This window comes from Otolemur garnettii, unplaced genomic scaffold (assembly GCF_000181295.1).
Source record: "Otolemur garnettii isolate 467f Iridium unplaced genomic scaffold, OtoGar3 scaffold00017, whole genome shotgun sequence".
Classification (NCBI taxonomy): domain Eukaryota; kingdom Metazoa; phylum Chordata; class Mammalia; order Primates; family Galagidae; genus Otolemur; species Otolemur garnettii.
Window position 1 is genome coordinate 24099512 of NW_003852412.1, and position 22450 is coordinate 24121961.

General features: G+C 38.4%; 1 protein-coding gene across 1 annotated transcript in view; it reads left to right on the forward strand.

Moving 5' to 3' along the window:
• The window catches only part of ADGRV1 (adhesion G protein-coupled receptor V1), a 552089-nt gene that overhangs the window by 137013 nt on the left and 392626 nt on the right, over positions 1-22450 (forward strand). The window contains exons 43-50 of the mRNA XM_012802802.2: positions 1952-2214; positions 4018-4193; positions 5010-5134; positions 8233-8390; positions 8485-8628; positions 8947-9054; positions 15877-16141; positions 16799-16921. Coding sequence (XP_012658256.2) covers positions 1952-2214; positions 4018-4193; positions 5010-5134; positions 8233-8390; positions 8485-8628; positions 8947-9054; positions 15877-16141; positions 16799-16921 — 1362 coding nt within the window. The remainder of the gene's footprint in view (positions 1-1951; positions 2215-4017; positions 4194-5009; positions 5135-8232; positions 8391-8484; positions 8629-8946; positions 9055-15876; positions 16142-16798; positions 16922-22450) is intronic.

Here is a 22450-nt window from a genome sequence, read left to right on the forward strand (position 1 = left end):
AAAAAAAAAAAAAAAGAAAAAGAAAAAAAAAAGAAAGAAAACTATGTGGCTGTTTTGTGCATTATTGTGGATTTTCCCGTTTGTCGGTGAGTTTGACCTTGGCTAGTTGTGTTTTACTGTGTGTGATTCTGTTTTTTATATGCTTTATGCACTTTTCTGTTTTGTGTGCTTTTTTTTTACCAGTTTGTAGGGATATTCATATATTCTTAACTCAGTGTTTTGCTTTTTAAATATATTGCAGACATTTATTCTAGTCTATAATTTATCTTTGAAGTTTATATGGTATCTTTTATTATATAAACATTCTTTAAAAATTAAAAAATCTTTACCTAGATACTATAATATATTTTAGTATATTTTTTGTAGTATTTTCATAGGTTTGATTTACATTTAATTATTCAACATACAAGGAATTAATTTTTTCGTAGTGAGTGAGGCAAGAATACAATGGCTCATTTTTCTCCTAGAATGTATAAATCAATACCCTGGTATCATATAGAGCTGTGGTCCTCACCCTTCAGGCCGTGGATGGCACTGGTCTGTGGTCTGTTCGGAACCAGCCATATAGCAGGAGGTGAGCAGCAGGGGAGGTGTCGCCTCCTGAGCTCCACCTCCTGTCAGGTCCATGGCAGAATTGATTCTGGGAGTGCAGCCTGACTGCAAACTGTACATACAAAGGATCTAGATCATGTGGTCCTATGGGAATCTAATGCCTGATGATCTCAGGTGGAGCCGAGGGCATAAGCAACACACTTCGGGTGTCACTGCCTCCCATCACCCCACTGGGACTGTCTAGTTGCAAGAAAGCAAGCTCAGGGTTTCCATTGATTCTGCACTATGGTGAGTTGTTAATTATTTCATTATACATTACAATGTGCACAATAAATGTAGTGCACTTGAATCATCCGGAAAGCATCACCCCCCACCCTCAATCCATGGAAAAATTGTCTTCTGTGAAACTGGTCCCTGGTGCCAGAAAGATTGGGGAATGGGGACTGTTGATATAAATTAGCCATTAATTTTCTTTTTTATTTTCTTTTTTTCTTTTTAGAGACAGAGTCTCACTATGTCACCCTTAGTAGAGTGCTATGGCATCACAGCTCACAGCAACCTCCAACTCTTGGGCTTTAGTGATTCTCTTGCCTCAGGCTTCCTAGTAAGTTGGGACCTCAGGTGCTCACCACGATGCCCAGCTATTTTTTTTTTTTTTCGAGCAAAACAAAATCAAATTTAATGGTTTTTTGTTGTTGTTGCTGCAGTTGTTGTTGTTGTTTTAATTGGCCTGGGCTGGATTTGCACCTGCTAGCCCTGGTATATGTGGCTGGTGCCCTACCCACTGAGGTATGGGTGCCACCCAATGCCTGGCTATTTTTTAGAGACAGGGTCTCACTCTTGCTCAGGCTGGTCTTGAGCAATTGCATTCTTAACAGTATTAGTTGTTGCAGTTACTATTGGTGACAGTAGAAAATAGAATGCTTGATTTTTGGAGGTTTCTCACTTTACATTTTGAACTCTTATGGTTCTAGTCATTTTTTTTCTTGCATTTTCTGCTTCGATAATCTTGCCATCTAGGAAGTAGGGCAGTCTGACTCTTTCTGCCCATTGCTCTTGCACGTGTTACTCCCAGAACAATCTGGAATAGTAGCAGTGAAGACAGCTGTTACCATCTGTTTTTTTTAGTGGGAATGCTTCTAATAATTCAACATTGATATTTGCTGTTGGCTTTATCAGGTTGAAAAAGCTGCCATTATCTCAGGGTTATTGAGTATTTTTATATTGTGAGTAAATATGGAAATTATGAAATGCTTTAAAATTTTTCTCTCATTTTAAAGGTGATCTTAGAGTGATCATCTTAGGTAAAGAGTTAATGTCATTAAACATCTATACTCTTTTCAGCATTTTTAATCCACCATATTTTCATTTATTGCCTGAATATTTTTTATTTTGACAGCCTTAATTGTTGTCCTCGCTAACGATGATGGCCCTGGAGTTCTGTCATTTAATAACAGTGAACACTTCTTCCTAAGAGAACCGACAGCTCTGTACGTCCAGGAGAGTGTAGCCGTGTTGTACATAGTTCGGGAGCCAGCACAAGGGCTGTTTGGAACCGTGACGGTTCAGTACATTGTGACAGAAATGAGTTCTTCAGCAGAATCTAAAGATTTGACTCCTTCCAAAGGCTATATTGTTTTAGAAGAAGGTGTTCGAGTCAAGGTACAGTAAGAACCTTTAGTGAGAATGTAAGAATATCTTAAATATTTACAAAATAATTTTTTCTTAGAGGAGTGCCCTAAGTACTAGAAAGAAAAAAAATAGTGCTCCCTGCTGAGATGATAGGTAAAGATACGATTATATTGTGATGTGAGTAGTGCTATAGTGCCATACAGTTCCTATAGTCTGCGTCTGGAGAAGTCTGCTGTCAATAGGATAGAGAGCTATGCAAATAATGAAGAAAATATATGTATTGTATAGTGCTATTTTAAATTTAAGCACTTTTAAAAGGTATACTTCATTTTATGTTGTTTATAAACCATAAACTAAAAGAAACATCAAGCCATTCTTTGTATGCATTAAGCTCCAGCTGGTCACTTTCCTCCTGACACATGTTGAACCAAATTTAACTGCTTACTCATTCAGACTTCTTATTTGAGAACAGAAGTAGCTTCTTGGTGAAAAAATGCTGGGTTTGAGATGAATCATTCACAAACCTTATCTGTACCCACAGTTTATCTTCCAAAAATCTCTTTTTCTATATAATATCTTTCTGTTCCTGCTCCTAAACTTTAATTTTAAAACACAGTTTAAGTTGAAAATAGCTCACTGCAATAGTTTGGACATTTTTTAAGCCAGCATGTAAAATTTAGCAACTCTAAAATAATATATTTGATGTTATTTCATCTAAAACAGTCCATCCAAGGTTTAATTTTCTTACTGATGAGTTTGTATAAGTAAACTTCAGCACATTCATGAGTGCACATTCATTTCAAATGAACGTGTCCATTTGTTCATGTTTTAAATCCTTTAGTTGGTTTGTTCAAGGACACATAATTCTTAAAATGGATATTTTAAAAATCCAAATTTGAGGTATTTTATGAATATGTCATTGTTTTATTTACACTTTTAAAATATTTTCTTTTTTGTGTATTTTATATTTTTTATTGTGGCTTTTTTCTTAAAAGACTCCTTTTCATAGTGTTTTTAAAGGCTTTTCTGTTCATTTGACAAGTTAAATGTTATAGGAAACTGATTCAATACATTTGTAAACCCACATAACTGCTTTTCCTACATCTTTCTGTTTAGAGGGATGAACAGTGAAGTACACAAATTGCGCTCACATGTAATTACCGCTCAGATGAAGATGTTTTGCTTTACTGTCACCCAGAAGATTTGCTCTTGTGCCTTGCTCGTATCAGAGGAAACCACTGTCTGATTTCTAGTCTCCACTTTCTGTCACTGAAGGCCCATTTTTCTGATTCTTGAGCTTCATACAAATATTACCCCCCAGTGTGTACTCTCTGTGCTCGGCCTCTTGTACTCACGTACTTTCTGAGATCTGGATAGTTGCGTGCATCAGTAATTGGTTCTTTTTTTTAATCACTGGATAGCATTTGATTGAATGGACCACTGTTGATGAATTTGTCCATTCTGCTGATGAACATTGTTTCTAATTTGAGCCTGCTCTGACTAGAACTGGTTTTTAACAGCGAATCCTGGACTAGAGTGAGATTAAGAAAGTTATGTGTCTGGGACAGGATAAAAAGGTAGCAAAACTGAAGACATAAATTTAATTTTTCAATGAGTGTGATTTTTAAGTCATAAATACTTATTTTTAGACACTTCTATGAAGTAGTAACTTGAAACAGTTATAACCATTATAGGGATCAATAATTAAATAAAAAGAGGCAATATTTTCTAAAATATATTATTTTGTCATTAAAAGTGTCTAGTAAATTTCTCCATATGTGTGTTGTGAACATATAGTATTCTGGTAACTGTGTCTTTTGATTTCGTTTTCAGGCCCTACACATATCTGCTATATTAGACACGGAACCAGAAATGGATGAGCATTTCGTGTGCACCTTGTTTAATCCAACTGGAGGCGCTAGACTAGGGGCGCATGTTCAGACCCTGATAACAGTTTTGCAAAACCAGGCCCCTTTGGGGCTGTTCAGTATTTCTGCAGTTGAAAATAGGTATAGTTCATTCATAAGGAAATTATCACTTCTGAAGCTAAGTAGAGAATATTTTTCAATATAAGAAAATGCAGAAGGAAATATATCTCTGATATTTTCAAAGGGACTTTTAAAATGAACTCTAGAAGATAGATCCAGAGAGGCCATTCGCTCTCTCGTTGCAGGGATCCTCAAAAACCTCAGCACGTCCTGTGTAAAGGTATTATTAGAATCCCTGTTTGCTCAGAGTTCACACTTTCAGGTCAACCTCTATATGCTATTTTGTGTTTTTAAAATTAATATGAAGCAAGAAATAATATAAAATATACTTAGCTGCTCAAACCAAGTGAATGACTTTTCAAGCGTATATAAACGTGATTGAAGTTTTAAAATTTCCTCTAGAAGCTGACAGATATTTATTTTTTATATCTTTAAAAATGCTTTAATAGAGCCTAGTTTTGTTAACATGGTAAGAATTTCCTGACTTATTTTTTTTTCTCTATAAACCGTTCTTGATGTATGTGTGAAGAAACTTAGGAATGGCGGTTGTATTTCTTTCTTAGAGTCCACAGTGTGACTTGACTGAAGTTACAGGGTTTCAGTCTGATCGTGGTATCAGGGTGTTGCCTTTCTGCTCTTCAAAAATGTGTCTTCTATAAATGAGTATTTTTGAATTTAGAGTCTAGTTTTCTTGTTGTATAAAATTTGTAGATCTCATCAGGGGTTGTGTAAATTTAAAAGTGCATTAAGTATTAATTCTAGCAATATGATATGTATTTTAAATATGTAGAAATTATACCCTTTTTCTGCTTTCCACAATCTTTTTGTTTCTTTTAGAGCCAGCTCCATAGACATCGAAGAGGCCAGCAGGGTGGTGTATTTAAATGTGTCACGCACTAATGGCATTGACCTGACCGTGAGTGTGCAGTGGGAGACAGTCTCTGAAACAGCCTTTGGCATGAGTATGTTTCCTTTCTTAGGAGAAAAAATTCTATGACCAAGAAATACTGCATGTGTAAGATTTACATGTTTTCCATGAATTGTATCTTACGCATCTGTTGAAAATGAAGAACAGACATCTAATTATTTTATCGCATGTACAAATATTTATTGAGTGCTGGTCATGTGCCAGCTGTGATACTGGTCTCATGGAACTCAGAATTCGTGGGTAACAGAAATAAATCAAATGAGCTTAAAAACCAATGTGTAGTTCAAACTATAAAAAATGTTTTAAAGGGAAGATTCTAAGTGGTGAAGGAATGTAGGAGAGTAGCTTCCAAGACATATTACTCTTTGAACTCAAACTGAATGATCAGTGGTGATTGATTCTGCAAAGGACTGGTTTGGGGGAAGGTGGAGGCAAGAGTGGAGGCTGTCAAGGCAGAGCCCTGAGGCATAATTTTGTAAGTAAAGAACTTAGAGGGGATGTTCGACATGGAAAAGTGTTGAGCTTGGATGGCTAGATAAGACCAGATCATCCATGAACTGGATGGTGGATGTCAGTCATTATCCTGTAGTTAAAGGAGGCTCTGGGTGGTTCGGGCACGGAAGAGGGTTACCATGGAGATATGTAGTAGGGTATAATCACGTTTGGATTTTGACATTGTTATTCACAGTGCCAAGTAAAGAATGGGCTGCTACAGAAGAGAAGAGGGGATGTGGGGGAAAGGTTCTGGTGACTTAGACGAGGTGATGGGTCAGATGTGAAGGTGAGGGAGGGGAGAGGCCAGGCCTGACTCCAGGTCTCTCGCTTATGCCGTTGGGTGAGGAGTCGTGCTACCACCAAGAAAGGGTGCGAACAATTGTTATTTTGGAAAGTTCTCAAGCAAGACATTTTACTTCAGAGGGTCAAGACTATTTAATCATTGCAAGTCATAGAGATGATTCTGAATTAACTTAGGTTGAATTCTGAAAAAAAAAAGTATTGTATTATTTTGGTGGAGGGAGTAAGGTAAATGTGGTTTGTCACATGTTGAGTTTGATTTACTTTTAAAAATAAATTTGTCTAGATTCAAAGGAAGATTCTGCTGAAGAAAAAAACATGGAGATATTTAGCTATGTATATTGTATTTGAAGGTATGGAAATTGATGAAGTAATCTGAAAAGAAAGGCTGATGATAGAGAGGGGAGGAGACCCAGACTGAACTCCAAGGTGACTCAGATCCAATGGCTAGGGATAGACCATGACCCAATGAAGGAGACTTGGAAGACCCACTGAGAAACCTCGGAGGACATGGGAGGGCAGACACTGGAGGAAGAAAAGTGTTTTGAAATGGAAAGTGAAGTTAAGCCATGTCAGCTGCTAATGAGATGTCCATTAAAGTGAGAATATGAAAAATAACCATAAGAGTTATCAATTAGTGACCATTGAAGGCTCAGAAAGCATTAGTGACCATTGCAAGAGCTATTTGTACAGAGGAATGGAAATTAAATAACACTTTGAGTGGAGGTTAAAGAATAGAGACCTCAAATTTATTTCAAGAAGTTTGGCTGGGAAAGTAGTAGGATGTAGAAAAGGTAGTGATGGGGCATAAAATTCAAAAGGCTTTTGTTTAGGTTGGAGAGACCCATGTGTGTTTAGGTTGGATGGAAAAAGTATGGTGGGTGAAGAAAGATTGAATATTTAGAAAAGAAAAAAGATGATCAAGATGATCAGTAGTGGGTGATTGCCTAAAAGATAGGTAGAGATGAGATCTAAAAAAAGAAAGCTTACAGTTTCTAATTCAGAATTCTCATTATTGTTTGGGCTTTGTGTGTGTGTGTGTGTGTGTGTGTGTGTTTTAAGTACTTCTGAACGTATGTGTTGGGGATTCTTAAATTTCCACAGTCATTGCTTAATCTTCGTTCACTATCTTTGAATTATCGGAGAGAAGCATTTTTCTATATGTTAGGACCATTCAAGACTCTTAATGAAAAATTTTGGCATACCTTTAAAAAATAGGAATTGAAAATGCTAGATTTTTAGGAAAGGAAATTGCTAATGAGTATTACCTATAAGGCGTGGACATCATGTCTTCTTGCATTGGTAATCTAAAAATGGTTAGTCATTTATAGGGAACCTAGGTTTCAACCTTGATGTCTGCTGTTGCTGTGTCATGCTCACACCTTTAGCCAAAGTTAAAGAACATACTTTCTTTGGTTAATAGGTTCATAAACTATAGACACTTTTTCTGTAGTTATTCTTCATTAGATAGAAGTTTCTCTCTCTCTCTCTCTGTCTCTCTCCCCAGTACACAATTTTAGGACATGTACCAGTTATAGCAGTTTGATAAAACCTTGACAGCCATTTAAAGTATATGAGTCTGTGTTGGCATTCTTATAATACGTAAAATGTAGAGGGAGAAATTAGATGAGTATAATTTCAAACAAATAGCATAAGTTTTAAAACTTAACATTTAGCATGTTTCTATAAAGGAACTTTATTGTTTTAAAATGTGTCAGTTGTATTTGTATCATCTTTATAATAAAGTTGGTAAAAATGGGCTCGGTGCCTGTAGTTCAAGCAGCTAGGGTGCCAGCCACATACACCAGAGCTGGCGGGTTAGAATCCAGCCTGGGCCTGCCAAACAACAATGACAACTGCAACCAAAAAATGGCTGGACGTTGTGGTGGGTGCCTGTGGTCCCAGCTACTTGGGAGGCTGAGGCAAGAGAATCACTTAAGCCCAGAAGTTAGAGGTTTCTGTGAGCTGTGATGCCATGGCACTCTACCCAGGGGACAGCTTGAGGCTCTGTCTCAAAAAAAAGAAAAAAGTTGGTAAAAACCATATTCAGCTTATTCCCTTTAAAATATATGTATATATAGTATTTACTTTAAAATATTCCTTGGAAAAGTCTATGTGGGCATTGAGTATTAGCAATTTTTCTTTTCCTAATCATTATGTGTAGTGATTTTTAAACTCCCGACTTGCCTCTTTCCTCTTCATACTTGTGTACACACAGACATCAGGAAAGGATCTTCATTTGCCATAACAAACTCACTAGTTTTACTGTGTGAACAATCAGAATAGATGAGGTCTGGATGGCATTGTACACTATTAAATCATGATTTATGTTTTCAGGGGGAATGGATCTTGTGTTTTCCATATTTCAAACTGTTTTGGATGAATCAGCTTCTGGCTGGTGTTTTTTTACCTTGGAGAATTCAGTATATGGCATAATGTTAAGAAAATCATCTGTTACTGTTTATCGATGGCAAGGGATTTTTATTCCAGTTGAGGTAAAGATCACTTACTTAGTACATAAAATAAATTGTGCAGAGAAGTTCTAGATGCAAATACGATTTACTGTTATTCTTATTTTCACTTTCCTAGGACTTCAGTGTAGAAAACCCTAAAACTTGTGAGGCCTTTGACATTGGTCTTTCTCCCTACTTTGTGATTACTCATGAAGAAAGAGAAGAAAAGCCTTCTGTTAACAGTGTATATACATTCACATCTGGATTTAAATTATTCCTGGTAAAGAAAAATCTTCATTTTTTAATAGGTTACTTAATTTAAAAGCAATTAAGATTCAAGAGCTTGGTCAAAACGGAAGACAGTATATGCTGTTTTTTAATGTGAAAATGGACTTTCTGCAAATTAATGTATACATTTTAGCAAGGTATCTTAATCTGGAGACATTTTTATCTTTTTGAAATGGCACTTAGATATGTATACCTAGGGATTAGAATATTCAAGTCTTTAGCTTCAGATACAAACTCACACTATCAGTATATTCGATGCGTTTCTTAAAGTCTTTAAATCTTTATTCCCATTCTTCTGTCTTCTCTGCAGGTACAAACAATCAATATTTCGGAAAGTTCTCAAGTAAGATATTTTACTTCAAATGGTCAAGATTATTTAATCATTGCAAGTCAAAGAGATGATTCTGAATTAACTCAGGTTTGATTCTTTTAAAATGAAGCCCCTTTTCCCTTTTCTTTTCTTTCTTTTTTTTTTTTTTTTTTTTTTTGCAGTTTTTGGCCTGGGCTGGGTTTGAAACCTCCATCTCCGTCATATGGGGCTGGCACCCTACTCCTTTGAGCCACAGGCACTTCTCCTTCCCTTTTCTTTTTAATACCAGAATCAAAATTTATCAAAGACATGGTTTATTAGCAGGGTGTTCAACCTTTTTATAATCTCTGCAATGTATTGGAAGAATAAGAGTTGTCTGGGGCCACATGTCAAATACACAAGCACTAATAAAAGCTGATGAGCAAAAACAAGACCTGTGCATACTTTTTATGAGATCTGACACCACAGGGAAGTAAAAAAAGTCCTCACAAAATCACCATGGGCCTGTGGGCCGCAGGTTGGACACCCCTGGTCTGTAGGTTTAGTAGAAAAGAAAATAGTGATTTGATTGTGCTAAAATAGCAAAGTGGAATGTGAATGTTAATTAATTACAGCTAATTTTTAAATAATAGGGTTATAAATATTATATTATCTTCATGACCCAAAGCAAATATACTAATAAAAATGAACATTTCATTAGAATTTAACTGAGTTGGAAAACATCATGGAGAAAAATCATACATGTACAACCAGACGGATATCACTAAAAATTTATAATTAACATTGCCACACGGACATTTAGCATAACTCCAGAAACGCCCCGTTGCTCTAGTAAACATGATCTTGTAATCCTGATGATGCTTATTTTATCATTTTTGCCACTCTTCAGACTTCTCAACTCATTTTTAGCTAACAATCTCGTTGAAATGAAAGCTACCAGAAGGGAGATCCTCATCTTTCCCAGCGCAAATTCAAAACCCCACTTCAAACCCAGTCTTATAACTCACTTCTGCTGCAGTCTGTCCCAGAAGCCTGTCCCATAGGCACCCTCTTCATAAGGCTTAGTCCAGGCGTCCTCAAACTACGGCCCACAGGCCATATGCAGCCCGCCTAGGATATTTATCTGGCCTGCTGGGTGTTTTTGCCACTGCTGCCTGTCCTTCTTAGCAGCCAACTCGTCCCGGGGCCTGCAGTCTGGCCCTCCAGCCCTCCAATGCTCTGAGGGACAGTGAACTGGCCCTCTGTTTAAAAAGTTTGAGGACCCTTGGCTTAGTCACTCCCCTCATCTCTGGCATCTCTCTGTTGACTCTGACAATCAGTTTAGGATTGCCCAGCTTAGAAAGAAACTCCTAGTTTTGTTTCACTTCTTTTCTCCCTCCCCTCTATAGGACATTCTTTGAAGGCATGAGCTCCTTGTTTTGTCTTTATTTCTTTGTGCTCACTGATAACAACTAGGTGGCCAAACCCAGTGCATGTTTTTCTATCATTACCATACATGCCATCAGCAGGTGACAGTCACTGCAGCCTCAAATTTATTATTATTTATTTCAAAGTATGAAAGGGGTACAAATATTTTGGTTACATGTATCACTTTTGCAATGCCTGAGTCACATCTGTAAGTGTCCTGATCACCCAAACAGTGTTCTTTAAACTCTTTTGGGAGGTTTTTGCCCCACCCTTCCACACTCCTTCTCCCTGCTTGATTTCACTAAGTTTTATATTCCTCTGTGTGCTCATTGGTTAGTTCCAGGTAATAGCAAGTACACCTTCCACTCTTTAGATACATCACTTAGGATAATGGTCTCCAGTTCCATCCAAATTGTTGCAAAAGGCATCAATTCATTCTTTTTTATGGCTGAGTAGTTCTCCATAGTATGGGTATATCACATTTTGTCGATCTATTCATGAATTGATGAATACTTGGGTTGATTCCATATCTTTGTGATTGTGACTTGTGTTGCATTAAACATTTGATTGGAGGTGTCTTTTTGATAAAGTGACTTCTTTTCCTTTGGGTAGATACCCAGTAGTGGGATTCCTGGATCTAATGTTAGGTCTACTTTTAGTTCTTTGAGGTATCTCCATACTGTCTTCCATAGAGGTTGTACAAATTTGTAGTTCTGCCAACAGTGTATAAGCATTACTTTTTCTCTCCATCCATGCCAATGTCTGGGTTTTTTTTTTTTTTTAATAGAAGCCATTCTAACAAGGGAAAGGTGGTATCTCACTGTGGTTTTAATTTGCATTTCCCTGCTGATTAGTGACATCAAGCATTGTTTCATCTGTTTATTGGCCATGTGTCTATCTTCTTTTGAAAAGCTTCTTTCTGGCCGGGAGTGGTGGTGGCTCACCCCTGTTGTCCCAGCGCTGTGGGAGGCCGAGGCGGGTGGATGACCTGTGCTCAAAGGTTCGAGACCAGCATGAGCCAGAAGGAGAGCTAGAGTGAGACCCCGTCTCAACCAAAAATTGCCGGGCGTTCTGGCAGGCGCCTGTAGTCCCAGCTACTTGGGAGGCTGAGGCTAGAGAATCACTTAAACCCAGGGATCCAGGGGTTGGCAGAGGTTGCTGTGAGCTATGTACTCTACTGAAGGACACATAGTGAGACTCTGTCTCCATTAAAAAAAAATAAATAAATAAAAGCAAAAAAAAAAAAAAAAGCTTTTTTCTGTTTGTGTCTTTTGCCACTTTTTGTTTTTTTCTTTCTTGCTGATTTCCTGGAGTTCTTTTGCAGATTCTTGATATTAGCCTTTTATTGGAGGTATAGCTTACAAAATTTCTCCAATTGTGTAGATCATCTATGTGCTGCTTTTTCTTTCTTTTTTTTTTTGAGACAGTCTGACTTTGTTGCCCCCTGTAGAGTGTTGTGGCATTGCAGCTCATGGCAACTACAGGCGCCCACCACAACGCCCAGCTATTTTTTTAGAGATGGGGTCTTGCTCTTGCTCAGGCTGGTCTCGAACTCCTGAGCTCAGGCATTTCACCCACCTTGGCCTCCTAGAATGTTAGGATTACAGGCGTGAGCCACCGTGCCCAGCATTATTTGCTTTGTTGATTATTTCTTTAGCTGTGCAGAAGTTTTTTAGTTTAGTTAAACCTATTTATTTATTTTTGTTGTTACTGTGATTGCCATTGGGTCTTTTTCATAAATTCTTTCCTACGTTTTTCTTTGGAGTTGTTATGGTTTTGAGCCTTAATCATCTTGCCTTAATTCTTGCGAGTTATAAGAGATATGTTTCCTTTTCCATGTGGCTATCCTGTTTTCCCAGCACCATTTATTGAATGGAGATTCTTTTCCCCAGCATGCATAGTTGTCTGCTTTGTTGAAGATCAGTTGGAGTAGGTGGATGGTTTTCTGTCTGGGTTCTCTATGCTGGGTTCTGTCTATACCATGCTGTTTTGGCTACTATAGCCTTGTAGTAAGGTTTGAAAACTGGTAATGTGATGCATCCACATTTGTTCTTTATGTTTAGGATGGCTTTAGCGACCTGGGCTCCTTTTTAGTTCCAAACAGCCAAGATCATGCTGAATGGAAAGGATCTGAAAACATTTCCCTGATAACTGGCAAAAGACAAGGGTGCCCACTGTTAACCACTTCTATTCAACATAGCCCTAAAGTTCTAGCCAGAGCAGTCAGCAAGAAAAATAATTAAAGTGTATCTAAATTGGAAAAGAGAAGATCAAACTATTGCTTTTGGGAACTACCTGATCTTGTAGCTAGAAAATCCCAAAGATACCACCAAGAAATTAATGGAATTGATAAATAAATTCAGCAAAATCTTGGGTTAGAAAAATCAGTGCACATAAATTGGTACCATTTCTATATACCAAAAACCATCAAGTAAGTCAAATCAAAGAATACTAGTCACGGTAGCTACAAAGAAAATAAAATACCTATTCTTAACCAAAGAGGTGAAAGATCTTTACAAGGAGGAAGTAAATCATAGATGACTCAGACAACTGTAAAACATAACCTGCTCTTGGATTGGTAGAATCACACTGTTAAAATGTCTGTGCTGCCCAAAGTGATTTACAGATTCAGTGCAATCTCCATCAAAGTACCAATGTCATATTTTACCAGTCTAGAAAAATTAATCATCCTTAAAACTTAACGATTTCGGCTCGGCGCCTGTGGTTCAAGTGGCTAAGGCGCCAGCCACATACACCTAAGGTGGCGGGTTCAAATCCCCAGCCCGGGCCCGCCAGACAACAATGATGGCTGCAACCAAAAAATGGCCAGGTGTTGTGGTGGCGCCTGTAGTCCCAGCTACTTGGGAGGCTGAGGCAGGAGACTCCCTTGAGCCCAGGAGTTGGAGGTTGCTGTGAGCTGTGATGCCACGGCACTCTACCCAGGGGGATAGCTTGAGGCTCTGTGTCAAAAAAAACAAAAAAAAAAAAACAAAAAAAACAACTTAACGATTTCTTCTCTTGCTTTCTGAGACACTGGACATTAACCATTAACCAAAAACGTAACCATTTCTTCTCTTGCTTTCTGAGACTCCTGACAGATTTTCTCTCTCTCTCATCATCCATTGCCAGTTTTTCCTCTCTTTTCTGAACTTAGGTATCTTAGAATTTTGAACTAGAAAGATTCACTTGTAGTTCAAATTTCGTCTTTCTCTCTTCACTCACTCTGGGTAATTTTATAATCCCTGGCTTTAGCTGATCTGCTGTAGGTTACTGTCTTTCAAATGATACCTGCAGCCTTTCCTCTGTATTCCAGATTTCCAGATCTAGCTGCCTATTCACATGACAACTGAAATAACTATATTTTAGGTATGTAATATTTAACATATCCCAAATGGAACTTTTCATTTTCTCTGTGAAGCTTGTTACTCTGATGCTTGCTGTCATCTTAGGAAATAGCAACCCCATAAATGCAATTGTGTTGCAGAGAATCCTGGGGTAGTCCTTGCTTGATTACTCCTTTTTATTCTTTCATACCTATTTTATCACTAAGTGTTGTTGACTGTATTTCTCAGTAGGTGCAGAAACTTCTTTCATCTCTTCCTTCTTTCTCTCCCTAGTCCGGACTGCCCTCATTTTTCACCCACACTGTTAGAGTAGCCCGGCTGGCCTCTGGTTGTCTCCGACTTCCTCTGATACTTTCTTCATTGAGTAGCTGTAGTAATCTTTTAAAAATATTAATTGAGGCCTCTTGGCCTCCTTGCAGTGGAGGCTCGTTCTCTGCCTGTGGCAGATGTATCCTACTCTGTGGGCTTTCTTACTCTGGGAGCCTAGATTTCTCTTCTTCAGTAAACTTTGTTTCACATGTGCCTTAAAAAATATTGTTTCTGTTTATTGTGGCTCAATTCATATTTTCCAAGTCATGGAAGCCACCTAAGTGCCCATCAGCCCATGAATGGATCAAGAAACGGGTATATATATACCATGGAGTACTATTCAGCCATTAAAAATAAGATGGGGCCTTTACATCTTTTACATTTACCTGGATGGAGAATTGAAATGCATTCTTCTTAGTAAAGTTTCTCAAGAATGGAAAAATAAATATCCAATGTACTCCATACCAATACAAAACCAATAATATAAACAATTACGCGCATATTAACAATAAAACACAAATATAGTCTAGTATGGGGGGTAGAGGGAGGGGGAAGTAGGAGAGGAAGAGAGGGAGGATGATTGGCAGAAGGAGGGAGGGCCTAAGGCAGGATCTCACCTGATGTGCACATTGTGAGGGTGGATAACACGCCCCTGGTTGAGGGGCTCTTTTACAACTGGAACTTTACTATGGAAGTGAGAACAATGTGACCTAAAAATTTGTACCCTCATGTTAATTTGAAATAAAAAAATTAATTGACTCATGTTATTCTTCATCTAAATTATTCAATAATTTCTAATTATACTTAGAATAAATTATAAACTATTTAATGCGGACTTAAGTTAGATAATTTCCTGATTTGTCTAGGACAGTATCATGCTGTTGACCTGTTACAGTTATTTACATTGCCTCTCTCACTCTCTGAAGGGTCCTGTTTAGACAGATGATAGACTATATGGGCCCCCCAATGCCAGGTGCTCAGTGATCTTCCCCCTCTAGTCCTGACTCTCCTCATTCTCCCAGCACTGTAAATACATTCCAGTCTTTATTCATACCTTGGCAAACTTTTTCTCTCTTAGAAACTTTTTCATGTCATTTCTTCTAACTTGATTTCCCTTGTATCTTCATAATTCTCTATCAGCCTACCCTAAATGTCATCTTCAGTAATTGTCTTGCTTTATAATTGTGCACTTATTCAGTTACTGAATATGTTTATTACTTGCTTTTCCTGATAGTTAAGATCCAAAAAGAGAGAGGCCACTGTATCCATAGCTCTTAGCATAAAGTCTGGCTCAGAGTTCCTAATTATTGACTGAATAAAGATAATTCTTTGCAAAATTGACCAGCAGTGTTCTTGCTTGTATAAGAAACCAGCAAAAATATGAATTTCCTTTTAATTTTAAACATACGAGCCCTTATCCTGAAAGGATAAGTCATTGCGTGCACTGACTGCCCCCAGGGGCACGGGAAAGGTTTAGGTGTTTCTCCTTATTTTATTGCTTGGACAGTTGGCAGTGATATTGCAGCTTTAGAAAGTTTTCTGTCTTGTTATTAGTTTAAAGTTTACTATCTGGAATTAATTTTAATTCTCTCCTGTTTTTGGCTTTGCCTTTCCCTTCTGTCACTAACCCCTGTCCAGGATTTCAAGCCTCCTCTCTTTGGTTCATTCGGCTGTGTGCACTTATGTGTGCACACCCAGATAAAAAGGAGGAAGCGGTGAAGAGGATCAGTTTTGGCATTTTCTCATTTATGAAAGTCTTCTCTTAACTAAATATAAGGGTCCAGGAGAGTAAACACATGATATTGGTTAAATTCTCACAGATGCTAAATCCCCAGTCATAAAATGTTTTATGTTTGAACATTTCCTACAGGTCTTCAGGTGGAACGGAGGAAGCTTTGTGTCCCATCAGACCCTACCTGTCCGAGGAGTCCTGAGCGTTGCCTTATTTAACAGAGGAGGGTCTGTGTTCTTAGCCGTATCCCTGGCCAGTGCCACACCAGATTGCCTTTTATTCAGATGGTCTGGCAATGAGTTTACGAACTTTGAAGAGGTGCCAGTCCAAGGGCCAGTGCAAGTCGAGGCTTTGTCTATAGGCAATGACATTTACTTGATCTTTGCCAAAAATGTCTTTCTAGGTGAGAAGATACAGTATTTGTAATGCATATATAACTACGGAAATCATTTAGCATTTAGATGGTGTTTTCTATGAAATTGCTCTTGTAATAATTTTTTGGGTGATCCATTAAATGTCTCTTGATAGATGATAAGTATTAACTGTTAGCTATGAATGTTTTTGGAAAAAAGAAGATTTAAGCATTAGCCCACCATCTTATGGTGTTCTGACTACTACTTTAAAGTTATAGGAAAATAAAACTGGTAGTGGGTAGGTAAATTTGAAAGAACTATAAAGATTTTATACCCCAAGTACAAATAAATAATTTTCATATGAATATACTTAGGGTGCCATGAATATTTTATAATATTAAAAAATGGTGTTTAAGACCATTCTGTATATCCTAGTAATAGCAATTTGCTTTATTTTGCTTCGGGCAAATTTCATAAACTTTCACCATTCCTAAAAAATAAAAAAAAATCATCCCTGTTTTTTCTTTTCAAGTGGTAAATGCACTTTGTAATAGTTCTTACTAAGTTGTGTTTTTGTTAAACTAAATGAATTCTGAAGAAATGTGTTTTTAAATTAAAATTAATAATTTCACTGTAGTTTGCTGTGTAATTTTGTCAGTTTTTTCCCGTAACTTTTGCCTTAAGATTTGACTTTTATTCCATTGTAGGAAATCAGAATTCAATTGATATTTTCATCTGGGAGACAGGACAGTCTTCTTTCAGATATTTTCAGTCCTTGGATTTTGCTTCTGTTAACAGGATCCACTCTTTCATACCAGCCTCAGGAATAGGTAAGGGTTTTTCAACTGGTAACCCATCCTAAAGACAGTGTGGGCAGCCAGAACGATTTTAATCTCATGGAATTAGATATTTTTCCTTCAGTGAATTGGATTTATTGTCACATTGCCAGATGTTGAGTATTTTATAAAATGTAAAATCAAGATCTTTCTAATAACCTTTCCAAAAGTCCAGAATTTTTTGAAATTCTATGGGCATTGTGCCTGAGAATAATCGCAATGACTAAAATATGAAGGATAATGTTAGTAAAGGATAAAGTTTTTTTTGTTTAGAGGAAAACGAAGAGTGGCAGTAAAGATATATCTTTTCTGCATCAGAGTATGTATTACTATATGGGGATAACAAATTCTCTCATTTAGATTTTTTTTTTTTAAGGGAGAAAATGCTGCCATCATTATTCACTTTCCTAGCCTCCTCCATGGTGTGAAATCCTTTCTTGGCCCCTGTATTTAACTCACACATCAGAAACATAAGTGACATTTTTTATCACTATGGTTTCAGAAACAAAGTCTGTTCCTGAGAACCCAAGGTCTGGCACTGGAAGATATTTTAGGGTTGGCGTAGAGTCACTTGGGTGGGCCAGTGAGGCCAGCTGGCACGTGTGCTTGTCTGCCACCATGTGGGGTGAGTGGCAACAGTGCAGGAAGGGGACACATCAGTGGGTCATCGCGTCTCCTGTCCAGGTGTCTAGAGGAAGTTAGAACCCAACCTGACTGGATGAACCACAGCTCTGTTCTTAAATTGAGACAGAGTAATTCTATAAATTAAATAGCACACAGTTATCAATTAGATATTTTATTAAAAGGCCTAACATTTGCTTAGAGAAGCAAGAAAAAATATTAAGTTACTAATGCAAAGGAGGGATCCATACTTTACTGTTTGCTCTGCAAGGGGTTAAGAGATCTAAGAGGAAGCTTGAGCTATGGCTAGGTGGATTGGCAGGAAATATTTTAGGCAGGGGAAGAATCTGAGCAGAAGAGAAAGGCAGATGCATTTACTGCATTGAGAGCACCACTGCAGATGGGAGTGCTGGGGCAAAGGGTATGATGGGAAGGTTGTGGTGCTGAGACTGGAGACACATGCTGGAGTCTGTGGAAGGGGACCCGGAATGGCAGGCCTAGGGTTTGCTGGTGCCTCAAAGTGCCCAGCAATATCCTCATATTTTAGTCATAGAAATTTTTCTCCCTCTTTAAAGTTTGAGGACCCTAAAGAACTTTTATTTGTATTAGTTATATCTATTGACTCTTTTTGTATCAGAAATTAAAACAAATTTAAAAGATATGTTCTAATTTATTTAAAATGACAACAGTATACTCATTATGTGTAAACATCAGTGACATGTTTTTTTTAAAACCCATATTTTCCAAAACATAAATCTTTGTAGGAAGAGTGGCATGGTTTTTTTTTTTTCTGAAATTTTACAAATTTCTTTAATGTCTGGTTTAATACATGGCATCCAGATTACCTTTTAAAAAATAAACTTACCTTTTCTAGCTTTATTAAGGTATGATTGACAGAGCAACGTTGTATATATTTAAGGTGTACCATGTGATTTTTTTCTATCTGTATATTATGAAATGATTCCCTCAATCACGCGAATTAACCTATCCATCACTTTCACATATTTACCAAAAAACATTTAAGAACTATTCTTAGTAAATTTTAATATATAACACATTATTCTTAACTGTAGTTACCAAGCTGTAGATTAGATCTGCAGAAGTTACCTATCTTATGACTGAATGTTTGTACCCTTCAACCAATATCTCTAATTTCTCCCATCTCCTAGTCTCCAGAAAACACCGTTCTACAATCTGTTTCTGTGGATTTGACTTTTTTAGACTGTGTGGATAAGTGAGACCATGCAGTATGTGTCTTTCTGATACTAGACTCTCATGTCTGCATCTGCATTTAGTCTGCTGCATATTATCATAAGTCAGGCAGCCTCTACAATACTCTGGGTATGCATGAAAGGATGAGAATGAAGTAGACAAACAACGTCTTAGTTTCATTATGAAATTAGTTTTGACCTCTAAAAGTGTTTCAAAGACTTGTGGGAGTCCCTGGACCAGACTCTGAGCGCTAATTAGGTACACAAACCCTTGAAGACATTTCAAAGCCTTCGAGTGATGATCAAAGGCATGTTTTATTACTCCTCCTAGCTTTGGCCTATGGAATATGCTGGATGCAGTAAATTGCAGCTGCCTAGGCAGGAGTGAAAGAAGGCCCTGAGCTGGGGTGAGAAATTAGAAATGAATATTACTGTGGGTAGAAGTTTGAAATGAACATACATCAGAACTTGATGACATTTCAAATGTGAGGAGCAAAAGTTTCATAACTGGGCGACTGGGAATTGGGAGGAAAGGTTGGGATTGAAATTAGGAAAAGACATAGAAAAGACATGACAAGCTTGGTTATAGCTTCTTTAGTTTGAGATGATAGAGAAGCATCTGCAGGTGGTTAAGGATGCAGAACCCAAATCTGGAGGAAACAAGAGTAGAGGTTTAAATTTCAGAAACACTGATGCATGAGGCTTGTTGAACTCAAAAGTTTCAAATGTACAAAGTAAATGGTAATTATTGAGATGACTGGAGGATTTAGTACAAATACAGAAGACAGTTTTTGCAGTTTTTCCCTGGGGTTCTTGACTGCCTCTTTCTCTATCCAGCAACGTAACCTTCAGGCACTGGTACCCTAAGTCTCCACAGCCACTACCAGGAACCAGGGGTGATTTACCTCTGGTCATCAAATTACTATCTTACTTTTACAAATCATAATTGTATTACATTTATGGAGTACAGTATGATGTTTTGATATGTACATATGATGTGGAATGATTAAATCAAGCTGATTAACATATCCATTCCCTTGGCTCAGTGCCCATAGCTCAGTGAGTAGGGCACCAGCCACACACTGAGGCTGGTGCATTTGAGCCTGGCCTGGGCCAGCTCAACAACAATGACAGCTGCAACCAGAAAATGGCCAAGCATTGTGGCCGGTGCCTGTAGTCCCAGCTACTTGGGAGGCGGAGGCAAAAGAATTGCTTAGGCCCAGGAGTTTGAGGTTGCTGTGAGCTGTGACGCCGTGGTACTTTACCAAGGGTGACATAGTGAGACGCTGTCTCAAAAACAAAACAAAACAAAAACCCAGAAAACAAAAAAAGCAAATACATATCCATCCCCTCACTCATTGAACTTTTTCATGATGTTACATTTGAAATTTACTTTCTTAGTTATTTTTGAATATATAGTATGTTATTATTGACTGTGGTCACCCTGCTATGCGGTAGATCTCAAAACATATTACTCTTGTCTAGCCAAATCTCTGTACCCTTTGACCAGCAATTCCTCATTCTCTTTTTCTCCCTCTGACAACCGTTATTCTACTCTCTACTTCTAGGAAATCAGCTTTTTTTTTTTTTTTTTTGAGACAAAGTCTTATTCTGTCACCCTGGGTAAAGTGATGTGGTGTCATAGTTCACAGCAACCTCAAACTCTCGGCCTCCTGAGGAGCTGGGACTACAGGCACTGGCCACAATGCCCAGTTAGTTCTTCTATTTTTAAAAGAGATGGAATCTCGCTTTTCCTCAGGCTGGTCTGAACTCCTGACTCAAGCAGTCCACATGCCTTGGCCTCCCAGAGTGCTAGGATTGCAGACTGAGCCACCGCACCTGGGCCAGCAAATAGACTTTTTAAACTTGCTCTGTGGTTAAGTGGAACTGTTGGCTGTGCTCTGAGGTCTGGTGAGACCCTGGCTGGAGTCTGGGTGAAGGCAGAGCTTTTGGCTGTGCTCTGAGGTCTGGTGAGACCCTGGCTGGAATCTGGGTGAAGGCAGGACTGTTGGCTGGGCTCTGTTACTGCTTCGGAGCAGACAGTGTTAGGCATTTTGGGATCTGTCTCTGGGCAGGGCGAGGTCTCTGGCATCCTCAGGCACTCAGAGTAGACAGGGTTAGAGACTGCGCAGCACAGACTGGCGGGCGCTGACCCTGGGGCATCCCTAAGCGAAGCCTGGAGGCTTGGCTGGGCGTGGCGAAGTGGCTGCTCCGCTGCTCGTGGTGGGCGGGGTCAGATGTCCCCAGGAGGAGGTATATATTCCCTGACCTGTTGCTGCCTACTGGGCTAACCAGGGCTTACGGAGCGCGTCGGGGCTTGTCTGGGTTGAAGCTCTACAGCCCTGTTGGGCAGGGCCAGAAGCTCCCACTGTGGGAGCTTATTAAGGGACCCATTGTGAGGTCTTTTCATTTCTTTTGTTTCTGTGACTTGAGGTTGTAGAAGTATGAAAAGATTGTAGGTAGTTTTTAGAGTGGCTTATTATACATGCCCAGAAAGCTGAAATTATGCATTAAATAGTGTTCAAGGACTTTCTTATTTTGATTGTGTCAAATATTTTATTAAAAGTAACAGATTGGAGCTATGACTATGAGGATTCATATTTATTCCTATTAATGACTTGCCAGAGATTGTGGAGTGGTGACTGAATTCTTTAAATAGAAGAGGAAGAATAAATATGAAAAAGAACACAAGGACGAGTAAACTTACTCTACTCTCTATTAGCTTAATAGATACCTTTAAGTGCCAATTATGTGCCAAGCACAGTAGTAAACCCCAGGGAAACAAAGGTAAGTAAAACCTGGAGTATCTCTGCCCTGAAGACGTTTAGCATGCAGTGAGGAACAATCATGACCTGTAATCAATCACACAAGGACATTTCTAGTTATCCACAGATGACTGCCATGAAAAAAAATGGAATAAACTAGCCTCGTGACACAAAATGGGAGGACTTGCCTTGGTCTAAGACATGCCCTGAAAACTTTCTTAAGGACTGAAGGGAAGTCAGACTGTGGCAGTGATGAGTCTGTGCTATTAACAAGGGACCAAAAACAGGCCAGTGTGTCCCAAACACCGGCAGGAGGGAAACAGTGGTACTGAGAGTAACCAAAGATGCAAGCACATAAATCGATAGGGAATTAAAAGAGCATGGTCTTTATCTTAAAAGTATTGGGATGTCCTTTATGAGAGGGTGATGAGATGGAGATAGAAAGGGGGGCAGGGAGACAGAGAGACTCCCTGTTTTTGTATGTATGTGTGTCTGTGTGTTTTAAAAGGGGAGCTATCACTGCCATGGTGGGAAAACTAGAAGTTAGTGAGACCAGGTGTCTGAAAACAAGTGGGAGGCTCATCCTTTAGATTAGAGATGTTGAATGATAGAACTTGGCAAGAGGTACGTGATGCAGGTGGAAAATCAGAAAGGTAGATTGATTCAGAAGATTTCTCACAAGTAAAATCCATAGGATTGATGATAGATTAGATATGGGGGCAGGTAAGAGAGGATGTCATAGATAAGCCCTAATTTCTTGCCATGAATAGATAGAAGGTGATACTGTAGCTGTTATGGTGATTGCTGGGGGGGAGACCAGTTTTTTGGTGGAGATAGTGAGTTGGGTTGGGATATGTTAAATTTGAATTCTTCATGTTCAGAGAAACTGTTGCTGGTTATAGCTTAGCTGAGGAGAGAAGGCAATA